Source organism: Mustela nigripes, chromosome 11 (genome assembly GCF_022355385.1).
Source record: "Mustela nigripes isolate SB6536 chromosome 11, MUSNIG.SB6536, whole genome shotgun sequence".
Lineage (NCBI taxonomy): Eukaryota > Metazoa > Chordata > Mammalia > Carnivora > Mustelidae > Mustela > Mustela nigripes.
Genome location: NC_081567.1, coordinates 8,721,501 through 8,738,882, shown reverse-complemented (window position 1 = coordinate 8,738,882; position 17,382 = coordinate 8,721,501). Strand labels below are relative to the sequence as shown.

General features: G+C 59.8%; 2 protein-coding genes across 2 annotated transcripts in view; both read left to right on the top strand.

Annotated features, from left to right (window-relative positions):
• SRRM3 (serine/arginine repetitive matrix 3) overlaps nt 1-10,370 on the top strand; it is a 61,629-nt gene extending 51,259 nt beyond the window's left edge. Inside the window, exons 12-15 of the mRNA XM_059414656.1 lie at nt 5,326-5,717; nt 6,378-6,602; nt 6,704-6,841; nt 8,834-10,370. Coding sequence (XP_059270639.1) covers nt 5,326-5,717; nt 6,378-6,602; nt 6,704-6,841; nt 8,834-9,062 — 984 coding nt within the window. The 3' untranslated portion in view covers nt 9,063-10,370. The remainder of the gene's footprint in view (nt 1-5,325; nt 5,718-6,377; nt 6,603-6,703; nt 6,842-8,833) is intronic.
• Nucleotides 10,371-15,458: 5,088 nt separating this feature from the next.
• Nucleotides 15,459-16,943, top strand: HSPB1 (heat shock protein family B (small) member 1). The gene is made up of 3 exons (XM_059415932.1): nt 15,459-15,950; nt 16,458-16,521; nt 16,619-16,943. The coding sequence occupies exons 1-3, from the start codon at nt 15,581-15,583 to the stop codon at nt 16,806-16,808; spliced, it is 624 nt and encodes a 207-aa protein (XP_059271915.1). The 5' UTR covers nt 15,459-15,580; the 3' UTR covers nt 16,809-16,943.
• Nucleotides 16,944-17,382: the final 439 nt, after the last annotated feature.

The following is a 17,382-nucleotide window of genomic DNA, read 5'->3' as shown; positions in this document are numbered from 1 at the left end:
CCCAGCCCCCTCCGCCCCCTCTCTTTCTCATTTTGTTGTCCGAATGCATTTCTGTGTGGTTAGCATTCCAAGTCCGTGTTCCCTTCCTGAACTGTATGCTGCGGTTGAGCCGATCTGATTTCTGTTGTCTGGAGTAGCTGCTAAGCCCCCCGCCCCTCACCCCTGCCAGCCCCTGGGGCCTATTTGGGCAGTAAGCAGTGGTGGAGGGGCCTGTGCCAGGCCTCTTGGCCTCCAGATCCTGGAAGAAGTTCTGGCTGAGGAAAGAGCCCTGCCTGCCCCTCCCCTTCTCCAGGGCCTGCTGGGCTCCCAGGGGTCCTGTCCTGGTGGCAGATGGAACTTTAGGTGGGAGCTACAGACTCTGGGGCAGCAGCTGGCCTCAGGGCTGAACCTGCCGGCTCCATCTCTTGGGGGCAATGGTAGTTGAACGTCAGGGGGCAAGTGAGTTGGCACTGGACTTAGAGGGCTTACTTAGCAAAGTTTCTGTAGGGCAATTTGGGGAATGGAGGGGACTCTCAGCTCACCCTTCCCCTGCCTGGACCACTACCCACCCCAGACAGGGGTTCCCTCAACTCCCCCCACCCCAGCATCTTTCTGTCTTCTGAATTGGAGCCTTATGTGCAGAGGAGTCAGAAAGGACAGTCAGTGGGGCTAAGTCTCCCCCCAAAGTGTTGGAGCAGAACTGAGCCTAGGTCCTGAGACTTGCAGCTCCCAGCCCAGTGCTCATGCAGTCCCATTGAGGGTGCAGGTTAGGAGTAGGTCCTCAAGGGACTGACCTCCCCATCCCGGCTCTTTGAGCTATTTCTTGTCCCATCTGGGAGTAGCCACAGAAGTCTGACATCCCAGCCCTTGTGAGGCTTTGGTGGGTCTCCATCCTCAGCTTGGGAAAAAGAGAAAGTCTGGCTCTTTATCCTCCCCTGCCCTGATGCTGGCCCCAAGGGCAGGTGGTGAGGAGCTCCGCCACTCAGAACATTCCTCATCAGTGAGGGGGGTTGGGAAGGCAGACAGGAAGTTGTTCAGGGAAGGAGAAATTGCCTTTGGTCCCACAGGGAGACTCTGTCCCAGCCTGATGGGAGGAGTAGAAGCCCCATCTTCCGGGAGGACCTGATGTGACCAGGGACCTAGAAATGGGATTGTCAGATGCGGAGTTAGGGGGTGTCGTTGTGTGAGCCCTGTGGGGAGGAGCAAGGGTAAAGCATCCCAGATGCTCAGTGTTTTTGTCCTTAAAAATACCAGGATTGGGCCAGCGCGCCATCTCTTGCTACTCTTTTCCATTGTCTTTTCCCCTCAGAGATTTTTTACATAAGCAAAAGAGAAGATAGCAGGTAGCAAGGAGCAGAGACGCTTCTGGAAGCCGGGCTCAAAGATAGGCCAGGTCCTGTGTGCTCATTTATTCATTTGTTTGCCCGCACACTAAGCCAGCATTTGCTGAGCACACCTGTGGGCCTGGGTGTCCATGCCTGGTGAGGGGCAGGCTGACCGGGGTTTGAGGCCCCCACCTGCCAGGCTAGAGGACTGGCGAAAATGACTCAGAACAATTAGAGAGAAAAACTGAAGCGTGGATGGGAAGCTCTGCTCACAGCCTGCCCTAACACAGCCTGGCACCGTCCCTATGGAAAGAAACCACAAGGGTCTGTGGGATCATAGAGGAAAGACGTGACTCAGGGTGAGGGTCAGGGGAGGCTTCCTGGAGGAGGTGGTCTTGAGCTGAGGACCCATAGGCATTAGCCAGGCTGTGAGTGGGTGAGGGATGAGGAAGGGAAGGGGAAGAGGGGACAGGAGTCAGAAAGATCAGGCTTCTGGATTAGATGTTTGGAGGTCCCTGGCCACAGCAGTCCTGTCTAGCTATGAAATCCCGTGGTGTTTTGAACTTGGATCTTCCTCAGTTCCTGGGAAGAACGAGACCCGGCCAAGCTGAGGATGAGGCCCACCCTCCAACGGGACCCTTTCTCCAAGAAGGGATGGTGATAAGGGTGTGAGATCGACCCTAAGAATCTTCCCCCAGGGAAGGCACCATCTGCCACCCTGCCCAGCAGCACCTTCCTCCTGTCCTCCACCATCCTGGCACGACCAGACCTTCTAGCACTCGTCTGGCCCTGTGCATCTGTGAGGGGACTGTCAGTCACTGATGCTCTCTAAAGAACCTCTGAATGCCTATTCAGGCCCACCCACCAAAGACCCCAATTATCCCTAATTTACCAATGGGGAAACTGAGGCCCCCAAGAGTTAGGTTGCTTCCTTGAGGACTCACAGCAGACTCACATCAGGGCTGATTTCAGGGTGTTCCACTTTGCCAGTTACTATCATCTGAAGCTATGTATTTTCCTTGGAGGAGGGGAGAGGGTTTGACTTCAAGGCACGCCAGGCAGGAAGCGTCCAGAGGAGCCCAGGGTGCCTGGTGCAGAGGGTAGTAACATGATGGGGGTAGGGCTAGGGGGTGGCGGGCATCCACCCAACGCAGACCATTTTTGTTCCCAACATTCCCACCACACTCCCAGCCCAACAGTGAGAAGGAGAGAGGACTCCCACGGTGTCCGTGGGAAGAAACATCAAGGCCTTCAGTCTCCTTCACCAGCTGCTGGCCTCTCTCCTGGAGTCAGAGGAGGAGGTGCAAATCCAGAGTCTAGGTCCGAGCCAGGGTTCACAGCCAGGCCCTGACCCCCAGTTTAATATTCTGCCTGCTTTCCTTGCTATGCCTCACCACCATCACAGCAAGCAAGGGCTTCTTAAAGGCTGGGTCCAGTGTTTCCTAGGTATGCAAGGGTCACTATGCCTTGGCTCCCAGGGGTCCCACTCCCCCACCTAGTATCTGTTCACTTTACACGCTCGGACAACCCAGGAGATAGAAAGAACTTGGAAATTTGAAGAGCCTGGAGATTTCTCTCTCATTTGCTTCCCCTGGAGGGAACAGGATGCTGTATGACAGAACCTAGCCCTGGGGGCTTGGGAGCTGTAGGCACAGGCCACCTGCTGGGGTGGAGGGGATATGTGCCAGGGGAGCCAAGGGTCTCCTGGTGAGGTCTGTTGAGAATGGAACTGCCATCTCACAGGGGCCATGGCTAGTCAGCCCAGTTCCCGTGTCTCCTCGCGTAGAATGAGGGATGAGCTGGTGATCAGGAGAGTTTGGGGTGCTCAGGGGGGCATCTCAGTACCCAGCGATATCCACTCTGCCCCAGAGGGAGACACCAGGCTCTCCCAGGAGGCCTTCATGGCCCATTTGACTCTGGACAGCTGCCACACCTGCTACGGCCAGTGTTCATTAGCTGCTTCAGCCGCCAATCATGAGCTGGCTGTGCCTTTCTACCAATGGGAATGACTTCTTGGCTCTGCCTCCAAGCCCTGGCTGGATGGATACTTGCAGAGAAAGTCCTTGGCACCACCTTGCTTCTTGCAGGAAACGCCAGGGCCATGCCAAGGAAGCCATGCTCCTTCCAGTCTCTTGGCAGCAAGAAGCCCTGAGGGGTGATAGTTGGTTTGTTCTCCCATCTAAGGAGCCTTCCAAAAAAGCTTGGCCCAGACCCTGCCCCTCTTCTAGGATGACCTGGTTTGGCCCCCGACCCTTGTAAAGGCACTTATTCCTTCCTCAACAGAAGGCATTGAGGCCCTCCTAGAAGCCAAGTTCTGTGACCAAAACCGAGGTTACAGAGCTGAACCCAACACAATAATCTGCCGGGGAGTGCTCAAAGTCAAGTTGGTGCTGGTGATTGGGGGTGGGGCAGGGGTTGGGGGACCGACTTCTAAAACAGAGGAGTGCAATCACCTGTTACCAGAGGGAAACCCAAGGACAGGGGGAGGGGTCAGTTCTGTGAAGGTAGGAGGATGCAGAGGGCGGTCAGGGGTGCACAGAGAATCCTGAAATATTTTCTCCGAAAGGGACATCAGGAAGCAAAGCCTAGCCCTCTCATTTTGTGAATGGGGAAACTGAGGCCCAGGATGGGGAGGTGACGTAGCCAGGGTCACTCAGTGAGGTAGTGGCAGGCTCTCAGACCCCTGGTGGCCAGCCAGGGACCTTTTGATGGTACCAGGCTCCCTTTCTGGTTTTCTGAATCCCAACCCTTGTGTCCTAACTGCACTTTTGGAAAAACATTTGACATCTCTATCCGGCAGTCACCCCAGAGGTGTCTGCTCAGGCCCGAGGAGCCGGGCGCTGCCAGTCCTTCTCCTCTCGGCCTAGAATGGGGTGGTTGCGTTTTTCTCTCTCTCTCTCTCTCTATCTCTTGCATTTTTGTGAATCTAATGATGAACTTACGCTACCACACTTTTCCCTTCTCTTACACATCTTACCTACTAAAGGAGGAAGTGCCACTTTATTGGTAAGTGGACGTTAACCAAGAGGGACTTAAAAAAAAAAAAAATCAGAACTTTAAAAAAAAAAAAAGGAAAAGAAAAGAGAGAAACAGAAAGACAGTCGGGTGCTACTGACAGTTCCACAGGTCTCTGCAGGGCCGGAAAACAAAGAAAGAAAAATGTTAACAGAAAAAAATGTCAGTTCCCCAGGAGTTCAGACATTGTTTTTGATTTTGGTATCTAATGACATTTGTGGATTTTGGTTTTGTTTTGTTTTTATTTTATATTTTCTGTTTTTCCTCCCTTTCTTCGGTTCAGTTTTGAGTTCAGTTGTCCCGCCCCCCCCCCCCCCCCCCTCTGTGCCCCGTGCCCCCCCCCCCCCCCCCTCCCCCCCCCCCCCGCGCGGGGGGGCCTGGCCTGGGGGGGCTGGCCCTGGCCCGGCCTCCCGGTGCCCGCCCTCTCTCTACTCTCTGCCGGGATCGTCCGTCCCATCGGGGGGCCAATGCCAGCCCCCGTGCCCGTCCTGGAGCCCCCTCCGTTTCAGCCCCCCTCCCCCCACCGCTCCGTCCCTCTTGTGTTTTGCATGCCGAGAACCTTGCATGAGCTGCACTGTTGAGGCCAGAAGGTGGACACTCAGGAGAGGCAGAGGCAGGGCAGGCGCGGGGAACCGTTTGTGCGATGCTCCGGGACTGGCAGCCCCCGGCCTGGGCCCGGTGAAAGCCCCCTCTCCTTCTCTCCCCCCACCCCACCCGCCCGCTCTCTCGCCCCCGACATCGCTCCTTCTCTTGGTCTGTCCTCTCCGTCTCTCCTCTTCCCCTCTCTCTGCCCGCCGCCCTCTCCTCTCCCCGCTTCTCTGACTCCCCCCTGCTCTGTGTCCTCGGCTCTCCCTCTCCCTCTGTCTCTCTCTCTCTCTCTCTGCTCTGGACTCTCGACCTCGTCGCTTCTCTCCGTCTCGGCGGGCGTCTCTCTCGCCCCGTCTCTGTCTGTGCCTCCGTCCCCTCTCCACCCCCTCCGTGCCCTCTCTGCCTCTCTCCCCGTCAGAAGCCCAGCTCGCCCTCGCCCAGGGCCCGCGACCAGGCGGAGGCCGGCGCAGCCACGCCGCCCGCGCGGGGCAAGGAGAGCCCGAGCCCGCGCTCGGCGCCGTCGTCTCAGGGCAGAGGAGGCCGCGCGGCGGGCGGAGCGGCCAGGCGGCGGCGGCGGCGGCGGCGGCGGCGGCGGCGCTCCCGGTCCTCGGCGTCCGCGCCCCGCCGCAAGGGCCGCCGGCGCGCCCGGCCCGCACCGCCCCGGGGCTCGTCGCGCTCGCTCAGCAGGGCCCGCTCCAGCAGCGACTCCGGCGGCGGCGGCGGTGGCGGCGGCGGCGGCGGCGGCGGCGGCGCCCCGGGTCCCGGGCCGGAGCCGGGTTCCGAGCGAGGCCACGGCGCGCACGGGAAACGGTGAGCGGTCCGCCCCCCCGCCCTCGACCGGGCCCGCACGGGGCTCCCCTCCCTGCCCTGAGCCCTGCCCCGCCCCCCCGGGGAACCGGCCCCCCCCCGCCCCCCCCCCCCCCGCCCACGGACCCCTCGCCCAGCACTGACCACTCTCCGGTCTCAGTAAGCTCTCTCCCGTCCGTGATCTCTAATCCCCCCAACCATGGAGCACCCTTCCCCACCCGACGACCTCTCTCCCCGTCACTCGATCATTCTCCTTCCCCAGTCACTAGTTCCCCCTCACTGATCACTCTCCCCGCCCAGGAGCTCTCCCTTCCCCACAGCGGTCACTCTCCTCACACTGATCACCCTCCCTGACACCACGGAACACTCTTCCATACTTATGTCACCACCCCACGCCCACCCCCAGCCCTTTTCCCTCCTTTGGGAATCGAGTCCGTCCCACGAACTCAAGCACCACTTCTCCCTCGCTAACCCTTCCCATCCACATCTCCTCCGTAGAATTCCTTCCCTACCGAATCCCCACCCCCCCCACTGAACCCCCTTAATCCCTGGCTGAGCCCCCTCCCTGTCACCCGCGCCCCTTTAAATCCCTCTCTGCCGCCCCGCCCCCGCCCAGCCCACTGTCTCTCTAGCTGAGTCCCTGTCTCCCTGACTCTCCACCAGGGCCAAGGAGCGGCCCCCGCGCGCCCGGCCGGCCAGCACCTCCCCGTCCCCGGGCGCGCACGGCAGGCACGGCGGCCCGGAGGGGAAGAGCTCGTCGCGCAGCCCGGGCCCCCACCCGCGCTCGTGGAGCTCCAGCCGCTCGCCCTCCAAGTCCCGCTCGCGCTCGGCGGAGAAGAGGACCCGCAGCCCCAGCCGCTCGCCGTCGCCCAAGAAAACCCTGGGCCGGTAAGTGCGGGCCCGGGGTCCCGCCGGGCGCAGGGGCGGCGATGGGGCCGGGCCCGGGCGGCCGGGCCGGGCCGCGTCTCTCACCTCGGCCGCGCCCGCAGGGACAAGGACGGCGAGGGCCGCGCGAGGCACGCCGAGGCCGAGGCCGCCCGCGCGCGGCGCCGCTCCCGCAGCTACTCGCCCATCCGCAAGCGGCGCCGGGACTCGCCCAGCTTCATGGAGCCGCGGCGCATCACCAGGTGCGGAGGGGCCTGGGCGCGACGCACTGAGCCCGGTGAAGGGAGGGGAGGTGGGGTTGGGGGGAGGAAGAGGGCCTGGTGAGGGCTAGAGGCCCCCGTAGGAGGAGAGAGGCTAGAGCTGGAGGTGCTGGGGAGGGCGGGACGCAGACGCCGCGGTCTGAAGACGCACGGTGGGGAGGGGGCTGTGTACTTGGGTCTGAGTGGGGCAGCAGCGGGCTTGCAGTTGAGCTCCGGAAGATCCCAGCAGTCCCTCCTGGAGCCCCTCCCTCTCTCCGTCCTCCCCGCGTCCATCTCCCGACAATGATGTTTCCTTTTCTCCTTCATCTCAAGGTCCAGCCTGCCGAGTGGCCTGTGGCCAGCCTGGGGGCCGGGTGGACCCCCTCCCCACAGGCTGCCGGGGAGATGCCCATGTGAGCTGATCTGGCTCTGTTCAGCTGTCATCTGTCTGCCTCTCCTTTTGTCACTAACCTCAGTGCTCACCTCCCAGCGTCCTCCCCCCTCCCAGGAATTCAGAGGAGGGGGCACCAGCAGCCTGCTCTCTGGGGCAGCTGTGGGAGGGCCTGTCCCTTCCACTCTCCCCTACCCCCACCCCAGTCCAGTGGAGCCCTGGGGAGTGTGTGGCAGATAATGGCAGAAGCCACAGCAGAGAGCTTCTCTGCCAGGACTCGACAGTGTGGGCCTAAGTCTCCCTGTGAAATTATGGTCTGTGTTTGTGGAAATTACTCTGAAGCCCTAGACCTCTGACTTGGGGTCCAGGGCTACAGGCAAAATTCTGAGCCCAGCTCTGCCACAGACCTTGTTGGGCAGCCTTGGGAGATGGGTGTGCCTCTCTGGCTCTGGGTGTCCCTGTCTGAACGATGAGCAGAGCTCCCTGAGCATCTTTTCAGCTCTAACATGGACGGATTCTCAAACGAGCCCCTCCAAGTCCTTGGTGACGTAGATGGCTCAGGGAGGAGAGAGCATCGGCTCCTGCGCTCAGCCCAGAGCTAGAGGCCAGATGGCCAGGCTTGGGACACCCCCAAACAGGCCATGTGCCTCACCTGTATGCGGAGGGCCCTAGCCTGCTGGAGTTCTGCACCCTCCACCTGGCACCCCCCTTCGCCCCTCTCCCAGGCTGCCTCCTCCTCCCACTAACTACACCTGTTTTCTTCCTCAGAATTAACCCCACGCCATGGGGCACTGTTGCCCCCTTAACCACTCTCTTTTCTTTCTCTGGGTCACAGCCTCCTGGCTTCAAACTAACTCTGGGCCGGCGGGAGGTAGCTGAGTGAGAAGGGGCCAGCGGGACTGGGCAGGGCTGTGGCCATGGGCAGCAATGGCCAGGGCTTTCCTCCTTGTCCCCTCAAAGTGACTTGACAAACCCAAACCCTCGATTCTGTGGGAACCAGAGAAGCAGGGCTGGGCCATCCCCAACCCTTTCCATGTCCAGAAACTGCTTAGCTTGGTTGATGTGAGGTGTCTATATATATATATATATATTTATTTATTTATTTATTTATTTATTTATTTATTTTTTAAGATTTTATTTATTTGACAGACAGAGATCACAAGTAGGCAGAGAAGCAGGCAGAGAGGGGGAAGCAGGCTCCCCCATGAGCAGAGAGCCTGATGCGGGGCTCAATCCCAAGACCCTGGGATCATGACTTGAGCTGAAGGCAGAGACTTTAACCCACTGAGCCACCCAGGTACCCCGAGGTGTCTATATTTAAAAGTTGAATTTACTCAACAAGTATTTATCGAGCACCTTCTTGGGCCAAACAGAGAGTTGGTCCCCTTTCTCTGAAGACAAGTGAGGAAAAATAAAACGATGAAACTGTCCAATCCCTTTGGGGCAGGGGGCACTCCAAGGCCAGAGCTCAGGGGAAACTGAGGCAGGGAAGCCCTGGCCACTGCTGGGAAAGGGCTCGGGGCCTGAATGAGGGCCCAAGAAAGAGCTCAGGACAGAGCTCAGGCTGCTGAATGGCCTGTAATCAGCTTTTTCCCTCCCGGCAGTGCCCGAAAGCGCCCCATCCCCTACTACCGGCCCAGCCCATCGTCCTCCTCCAGCTGCCTGAGCAGCGACTACTCAAGCCGGAGCCCCAGCCGCAGCCCCAGCCCAGGCCACAGCCACGGAAGCTACAGCAGCCGCAGCCGTGGGACCCACAGCCGCACGCGCAGCCCCTCCCGGACCCCCAGTCCCAGCTACCACAGCCGGAGCAGCTCAGAGAGTGGGGGCTTCTGAGCCCAGAGAGACCGAGCTTGGTGCCCCCGGCATAGGGAAAGGCGAGGGGTCAGGCCCCAGGACCTGTGAGGGGGCCTGCACCCCTCTGCTACAAAGAGGTCCCCAGGCCAGGGAAGACCTTGAGGGTGGGTGCCCTGCAGAGGAGGAGGAGCTGGGTTCTGCTGCTTCTAGAGGGTCCCCACCCCCACCTCCTGCCTGCCCACCGTGTCCAGGGAACAAAGAGCCTTTGCGAACACAGGGATCACCCTGTCCCCCTTCCTGCTTGATGCCAGCTCGCCAGGCTGGGGACAGCTCAGTGGACCCAGGAACACCTCAGAAGGTGCCAGACCTGGGAGCCTCCCCTACCCTCTCCACAGCGCCCTGGGATCCTCTCTACCAATGGGCAGACAAAGCCGTGGGAAGGCAAGCAGGATCTAAGTTAGACAGAAGGAAGAATGGCCCAACCTTCGGTGCATCACCACCCAGACTGGGATGCTGCTTCCTTCTAGACCGGTTGCAGGATCCTGGCTCAGAGCTGGAAGCCGGCTCCACAGTCTCCAGCAGCCCTTCCCCTGGCCCAGGAGTCCCCAGACCGAGCGGGTGGGCCCCAGCCTGAGGAGCTGGGGAGCTCACTCTTAGTCCCCCCTCTTCTCTCTCCAGGCCAGGCTCTCCTCTTCAGCGCTCACCCCATGCCCTGGGCCAAGGCCACAGCAGCCAGGCCTTCTGCATGACAAGAGGTGGGACATTCAGACCACAATGTATCTGGCCATGAGGCCTAAAGGGGTTCGGATCAGAAGGTGGAGGAGAGAGGGGTAGATAGAAGAGCCTGGAGGAGCAGGAGAGGGCAGTGCAGTCCGATGACCGAGCAAGGCCTGGTGTCCTGGTGTGCCCTGTGTCTGGGACATGGGCCAGAGGGTACCATAGGATCACCGGCATAGGATAACACGCACTTCAGGGCCTGCCCAAGGGAGCACTTCCTTCTTGGGTTTGGTGGGGAGGTGGTCAGTGGAGGCTACCCAGAGAAGGGTGCTACAGCCCTTTGAAGAAAGGGTAAGATCTAGACTGAGGGCCTTGGCCTGGGCATCCATGGGGAAGCAGTGGCCCTCCCCCCGCCAGCCCTCTGCTGCTGCTCCCAGCCCACTCCTCCTGGGGCCCTCAGGGATCTCACAAAGTCTTCCTTGGCCCAACAGGGCACCTGCCCTGGGCTCCCATGGGGGGAGGGGTCTGGGGTCTGGTCCGGGTTCCCCCTCTCTCTATTCCCCCCTCCCTCTTTCTCCGCGGTGCGGATAAAAATTGGACTCTAATAAAACACTTGGTGCCCGGATGGCAGATGGTGAGACCAGGCCTCTGTGGATTTGGGCACCTGGGGCATGTGGGGAGGGCATAGGGGCCTGGGGTCCTTCCCTCCAAGAAGTGGGAGGGGTGCAGACTCCACCCCAGAGAGACCTGGTACCAATGAGCCAGAAGCTCAGTGCAGAAGCAGAACAGGCAGCTTAGTGGGGAGGAAAACAGGGACCCAGGAAGACCTTCCTTTCAGCCTGGAGATTCTGGGGGCTTTGAACATCCCCACTTCCCTTCTCCAGCACACCCCACCTAGCTTCCTCTTCCATCACTGTCTTCGACTCCAATACACCCATGTCCTGCTGACTGGCCTCCTCGTGCCTCTCCACCGATGAGCTCATGGTTCAAGACCTAGCTCAGCTGCCTCCTACTCCAAGGAGACTTCCTGGTCCCCGGCTGCAGGGGCCACGCTCACCTCTGGGTCCCTCCAGCTCTTTCGGGTCTGTACCTGCCTTTAGGGTCCCAAGCTCTTGTTTGGCAAATGAGTAAACAAGTGAACTGGGGAGCCAGGGAGTGAGCTGGTTCCGAAACCTTGGGGGAGGGGAGGGACCAAAGGCAAGGTGTGGTGGTGGCAGATAGACACTAGAGGGCGACAGAGAGGCGGAAAATTGCCGGTCCGTGGCTGGCCAGGAATGGCACCCAGCAGGCGGGAACAGAGCGAGCCACCAGCAGAGGGTCCATGTCAGCCGGCAAACCGAGAGCTTCTGCCCTCCGCACCCATCCTGGCTACTTGGGGAAGCGGTGTCCAATCCCCGGGGAAGAATGAGGACAGTACCAAGCCTCTGCCTTCCCACAGACTGAGGGTTCAGCCTGAACTCTGTCCTATACCTTGGGCAAAGGGAAAAATACATCCAGGAGGGCAAAAAGGAACAGGAAATTCCACTTCTGCATCTGGTAGTCAGGGGTTGGGGGGGGAGATGGGGTGTCTGCACGGGGGAAACTTCTCAGGATGTGGGCCTTTGGGGTGTTGTACGTAGGTCCTCTCCTCGCGTCTCTGCAGATGGGGGCCTCAGGGACCCCTCTGTGCTTCCCCTTCCGGAACACACAGCGGCCGGAGTCAGGCAGGGCAGGGCTTCCTGTGTCCTGTTAGATATTTTCTCTTCTCCTTTACTGGCTTCCTGCAGCCCCAGACCCAGGGTAGCAAGTCAGTGCACACGCCCAGTTTGGGAGCGAGCATCTCCCATCCCCTGCCTCTCTGAGATGCTCTCGGAAGCTCCCCCAGCCTCCCACCAGCCAGTGAGTGAATATGCTGCCGGCATATTCAGCAAACCAGCCCCACCACCAGGCACTTGCCCTTCCTTCTCCAGGCCCCTCTCCACTCAAGGACATCCAAGACTTGAGAGCGCTCTAGCCATAGAGCCTCCCACCCCCACAGCCACCACAGGGGAGGCCAGGTCCTCCCTCACCCCCTCCGACCACTCACCACACACACACCCCCTCCCGCAGGATTAGGTGGCAGAGCAAGCAGTGCAGACAGGGGGGGGGGAAGTGGAGGAAAAACTGTTGATTCACTATGCTGGAAGGAGCCTTCGAGAACATCCAGTCCAATGGTCTCATTGTACAGATGAAGAAAATGAGTCACGGGAGCCGGCTGCTGGCCAAGGTCACAGAGCCAGAGACATGCGGGTCCCCAGACTCCCCAGCTAGACAGATTGTTTCTGCTAGACATCAGAGCGGGAGGGGCCAGACGATGGATCACCAGCTGTCCCCACATGGCCCTTCCTTGGTCCCCCTTCAGTGGTGAGGGGGTGAGGTGACATCTAAGGCTAGCAGAAGCCTAGGGGATAGGCAGGCTGGAGAGGGACTCCCAGAGAGGCAGTGTCTAGATGCTTCCAGAAAGACCTGGTGCCCCCCCCCCCCTCATGTGCTCTAATTACTGTTGCCCACATTTTTAATTCCCAGTAAGCCCAGTGACTGGCGCAATCCATCAGCTGTCAGGTCTCTCCAGGGAGCTCGGGCAGCTGCCTGAAGACTCTCGCGCTTTCTCTGAAGCTGAGCCAGAGAAGGAGGGGCTGGCTCAGCAGCAGCTGGCAAAGGCCTGTCAAAGGTGTGGCCGGTGTGGCCAAGGCCTAGGCCTCAGTGCCAGGCAAGGAGGCCGGGAGGCTGGTCTCAGGCTGCTGTGGAGTACCACAGACTCTGGGGCCGGGGGGGTGGGGGCAAGGGGAAGGCCCCCTCTGATTAAGGAATCCCAGACCCAAGCTTGCCTCCCCCCACCACTGCCCCTGTAGCTACTGGGAAATCCCTGGGTGGGTGGAGTTGTCCTCTTAATCCCAGAAAAACTAGCCTTGGCAGCTCAGTGCCCAGAATGCTGGAGTGGAAGATTGTCAAAGAACACGCCGGCAGGTGGGCTGACATTCGGCCCTCGCTTCTCTTGCCCTGTGCCCAGGGAACCTGGCTGCGGCCTCTGGAAAGGGCGCCTGGTCAGGGCTGGAAGGGACTCCAGAGAGGCTGGCCCAACCTTCCCCGCCCCTCGGTTGCACACCTCCCCCAAGGCCCACCAGCCCACAGCCCACAGCCCTCCCCGGACTGCTTAGGAAGTCTCTCCCCTGCTCACGGAGAGTCAGGACCCTTAAGTTCCAATCCCTCTACCCCTCACCAACTTTGTGACCTTGGGGCAGGTCCAGCTCAGTCTTCTCCTCTCAGAAATGGGACTCTGATAAGATACTTGGACTTGCCACAAAGTGCATCCAACTGCATATAATTCTTATTAGTCTAAGTCTCAGTATTCCAAAATTAAAGGCCCTCTTTCGTTAATAATGATGAACACCTACCGAGCACCAAGTACTTCCCACACATGATTGCATTTCGGACCCACCACAACCCTACAAGATGGGTGTGTCACTACCACCCACGTTTTACAGATGGGGACAGCAGGCTCAAAGAGGTCACCAGGCCGGTGAATAGCAGCACCCAAGTTCAAGCCCAGCCTGTCTGACCCCAAAACCCAGTTTTTCCTGCAACCCTGCCCCCTCTTACCACCGCTCAGAGCCACCTATGTCCCCTCCCTTGTGACTGACAAGGTCCCTCAAGAACAGATCCACTGAAGATGGATATGAAGTCTCAGTCCGGGCTCCCCCACCCACCGTGGGCAGGGTGCTGGGAGCTAGGTCCTGGTTGGCACAACATCCTGGCTGGGGCAGCAGGAATGGACCCTCCCTGCCCTGGCTTCGGGCAAGATGCAGGGCGCTACTAAAGGGAGCCTCTGTCTACAAAGGGTTGGCAGGGAAGGCAACCTGGCCGCCCCCACCCAAAGCGTGGCTGGGCCTGGCAGGACCACACTTGAAAGCATCCATGACCACACCTGACAGCTCCTGTAGGGTGGGGTTCCTGGGCTCCAGTCTGGGCCAAGGTGAGCAAGCAGAGGCGGATGAGTGCCCTCCCTGCTCCTGACCTCACCTCTACTTTATAGAGCTGGGAATGGGTGGGGCTGGAAGTACCAGGGAGCCAAGACCTGGGGCTTGCTGAAGCTGAGACCCTTGTTGGGGGTGGGGGTAGCCAGTAGCAGCCAAAGGAGACCCACTGGACCCATGACCTGATCCAGCAAGGGAGGTGGAACAGAAATGGGGTCCGGCAGGCATCCAGGAGCTCCTTCTTGAAGCGGAAGCAGACACAGAGAGGGCATGAGATTTGCTGCTACCCCCAGCTCATCAAAGCGAGTAGCTGGAGTCTGGGTTCTGGTTTCTCAGGTGTCCTGGGCAGGGCAAGGCCCCCAGTAAAACTGGTGGGGGGTTCAGCCTCAGCCCAGCCCTGGGAACAGGGCAGCAAGCAGAGCGGGCCTCAGAAAGAGAGGAAGTGGGGGACCCCAAGGTGGGAGTCCTGCGAGGGTGAGAGCCATGGGCACCAGACAGGCAAGAGGATTGCTCTGCTAAGTGCCTTACAGGAGACCGGGCACCCATCACTGTAGCTCTTTGAATTCGTTTCCTCGTCTTAAAAAGGAGGTGTAACAGGGTGTAAATCGGGAGAAGGACGACTGGAGGGGCTCGTGCCTGTGAAGGCAGGAGAGAGGGAAAGTCAGAGACAGCCTAGGTGCAGCACCCTCTCTGAGGTGGGAGATGTGGGCCCGGATCCCATCGGTGGTCAGACAGGAGGTGGGGGGAGGGGGGTCCAGGGGTAGGCTTCGGGCTCCAAGCAAGTTTGAGTGAACTGTGCTGGAGATCTCCCCTCCTTGGTCCCTTGCAAATCATAAACAAAAGGGTCTTTGAGATCATAATCTCCAAAAAGGGAAACTGAGGTTTAGAGAAAGGAGGGGCCTTGCCCCAAATCACAGTAAGTCAACAGCAAAGCCCAGCCTAGGTTCAAGGTTACTGCCTTTCAAGTCCCCTGTCCAGGGCTCCTCAAGGAGCAGTAGCTACGTGGCTGGATTTGACAACAACCTTCCTCCTGAAACCCTCTCCGCGCTGGGTTTCTGACCTGGGTCACTGCCTCTGTAACAGGGATACTTAAACACTCTCCTTCCGCTGCCCCCACCCCTTTTAATTGCAGATAGATAACATAACAATAGTGAACAATTATCAGGTACTAGGCCCCTGGACTAAAGTCATTACTTGCACTAAGTTGCTGAATCCTCACATCAACCCAATGATGTAAGCGTTTTTATTACTATGGTCATCATCATGTCCGTTCTCTAGATGGGGAAACTGAGGCCCAGAGTCCAACTTGCACAGGTTCATCCGATTAGTGGCAGAACAGGATGTGAAGCCAGACAGTCTGGCTCCAAAGCCCACACTCTTATCTGCGACGCCAGGCTGGTTTTTAAGACACTATTTCATGGACGCCTGGTGGTTCAAATCCTGACTCTGCCACTTCTAGATCCATGTGGTCTGGGACAAGGAGCCCAGCCCCTCTGGACTTTGTGCTCCTGGACCAAAGGATGGGACTGTCCACCGGCCTTAGAGCCCGGGCCCGCCAGTGTCCAGCAGTGGGCAGTGCACCAGGACCGGTGCTCCAGTCACTTGTTTTTTTTGAACTAGAGAAGGTTCCAGATGTGGGCAGGGCCTTCCTCGGCCCGCCCCCGCCCCCGCCCCGTGTGCAGGGGGAGGAATGCAGGGGGAGGGGCTGCCCCCAGCCCGTCATTGCCTTTAATAGAGACCTGAAACACCGCCTGCTAAAAATACCCGGCTGGAGCCGCATAAAAGCGCTGCGGGTCCGACGTTCCACACTTCTCCAAGCCTCAGCCAGAAGCGCGGAGCCAAGCCAGCATGACCGAGCGCCGAGTGCCCTTCTCGCTCCTGCGGAGCCCCAGCTGGGACCCTTTCCGCGACTGGTACCCGGCCCACAGCCGCCTGTTCGACCAGGCCTTCGGGCTGCCCCGGCTGCCCGAGGAGTGGGCGCAGTGGTTCGGCCACAGCGGTTGGCCGGGCTACGTGCGCCCGCTGCCCCCGGCTACGGTCGAGGGCCCCGCCGCGGTGGCCGCGCCCGCCTACAGCCGCGCGCTCAGCCGGCAGCTCAGCAGCGGCGTCTCGGAGATCCGGCAGACGGCCGACCGCTGGCGCGTCTCCCTGGACGTCAACCACTTCGCCCCCGAAGAGCTGACGGTCAAGACGAAGGACGGCGTGGTGGAGATCACCGGTGAGCCCCCGGCCCTGCGGGGACCCGGCTGGCAGGGCGGGAAGGGGGCAGGGAGACTCCACCAGAGACCCAGAAGACTTGGGATTCGCCCTGCCCCCGGGCTTGCGGCCCCGACTCTAGACTCTAGAACGGGGCACTGAGAGTAGTTCAGGGCCCCTCTGGCCTGAAAAAAAGCTCTATGGAGGGAAGAAATCCACCTTCTAGCGCAGACCCCCTCCGAGCCCCGCCCCCAAATGACCAGGTCTCCCTGGGGCCACCCACAGGCCCGGGCGAAAAGGCCATTGTCCCCTGGCGCAGTTCCTGTTCCTTGTCCCTAAAACCGGGTCTGCGGAGGGGGCGTGTGCCCTTCTTTGTGGCGCTCCGATCCCCACCAACCCTCCAAAGCACTGAACCCAACTTTCCAGGAGCTTCTGAGGGGCCCTGAGACAGTCCGAGCACCCATGGGGGCGTGTGTGGATTTGGGTGGGGCCCCTCCGGGCAGCTTCTGACCGGTCCTTCTCTCCCCAGGCAAGCACGAAGAGAGGCAGGACGAGCATGGCTACATCTCCCGGTGTTTCACTCGAAAATACACGTAAGTCTTGGCCCCAGATCCACGGGGACCTGAGGAGGGATGCAGGGGGCGGGGGCCAGTGAGGCCCAGGTGTGTTAACTCTTGTCCTCCTGTCTAGGCTGCCCCCTGGTGTGGACCCCACCCTGGTCTCCTCCTCCCTGTCCCCTGAGGGCACGCTCACCGTGGAGGCCCCGCTGCCCAAGCCAGCCACCCAGTCTGCAGAAATCACTATTCCTGTCACCTTCGAGGCACGTGCCCAGATTGGGGGCCCAGAAGCTGGAAAGTCGGAGCAGCCTGGAGCCAAGTAAAGGCCTTACTTAGCCCTGCTGGCCGCACCCCCACCTCAGTAGCTATCACTGACCATCCCTACCTGCCAATCTGTATGCTTTTTTGATACGTCTATCTTCTGTTTTTCTCAAATAAAAGTTCGAAGCGACTGCCCACTACTGCCTCCGATTCTGTGTCGAGGCCCCGGGGGTTGGTGCCACTTGCTGGCTCATACACGGATCACATTTGCAGAGGGCCTGCTGTGTGCCAAGCCCCGTGGTCCTGTGGGTACAGTGGGTTACAGCACGGGCGTACCCCAGTTCTCCAGCCCTGAGTCCAGTAAGAGAGAAGTAATGATCGGAACCAGCAGCGATGGGAGAAACCAGGAGAGGCAACTGGTCCAGCCTTGAGCACTCAGGGACACCTAGGCTGGAGTCAGGTGCAGGGGGACAGAGCAGGGCCCCAGGAGGGGAGCTTCTTAGGAGCTAGAGTCTCTTGCTTTTACTTCATTGAGACTTTGCTGTTCCAGAGAGGGGCAGGACCTCGGAGAAGGCATGGGAGGTGTGGTACTCCAGCTGACTTTCTATTTTTTTTTTAAGATTTTATTTATTTGAC

What these genes read in the sequence shown, in the direction of transcription:
- HSPB1 (XM_059415932.1), top strand. Translation starts at nt 15,581, where the DNA reads ATGACCGAGCGCCGAGTGCCCTTCTCGCTCCTGCGGAGCCCCAGCTGG. An exon ending in CGGCGTGGTGGAGATCACCG is followed by an intron (nt 15,951 to 16,457) that starts GTGAGCCCCCGG and finishes TTCTCTCCCCAG; the next exon opens with GCAAGCACGAAGAGAGGCAG. An exon ending in TGTTTCACTCGAAAATACAC is followed by an intron (nt 16,522 to 16,618) that starts GTAAGTCTTGGC and finishes CCTCCTGTCTAG; the next exon opens with GCTGCCCCCTGGTGTGGACC.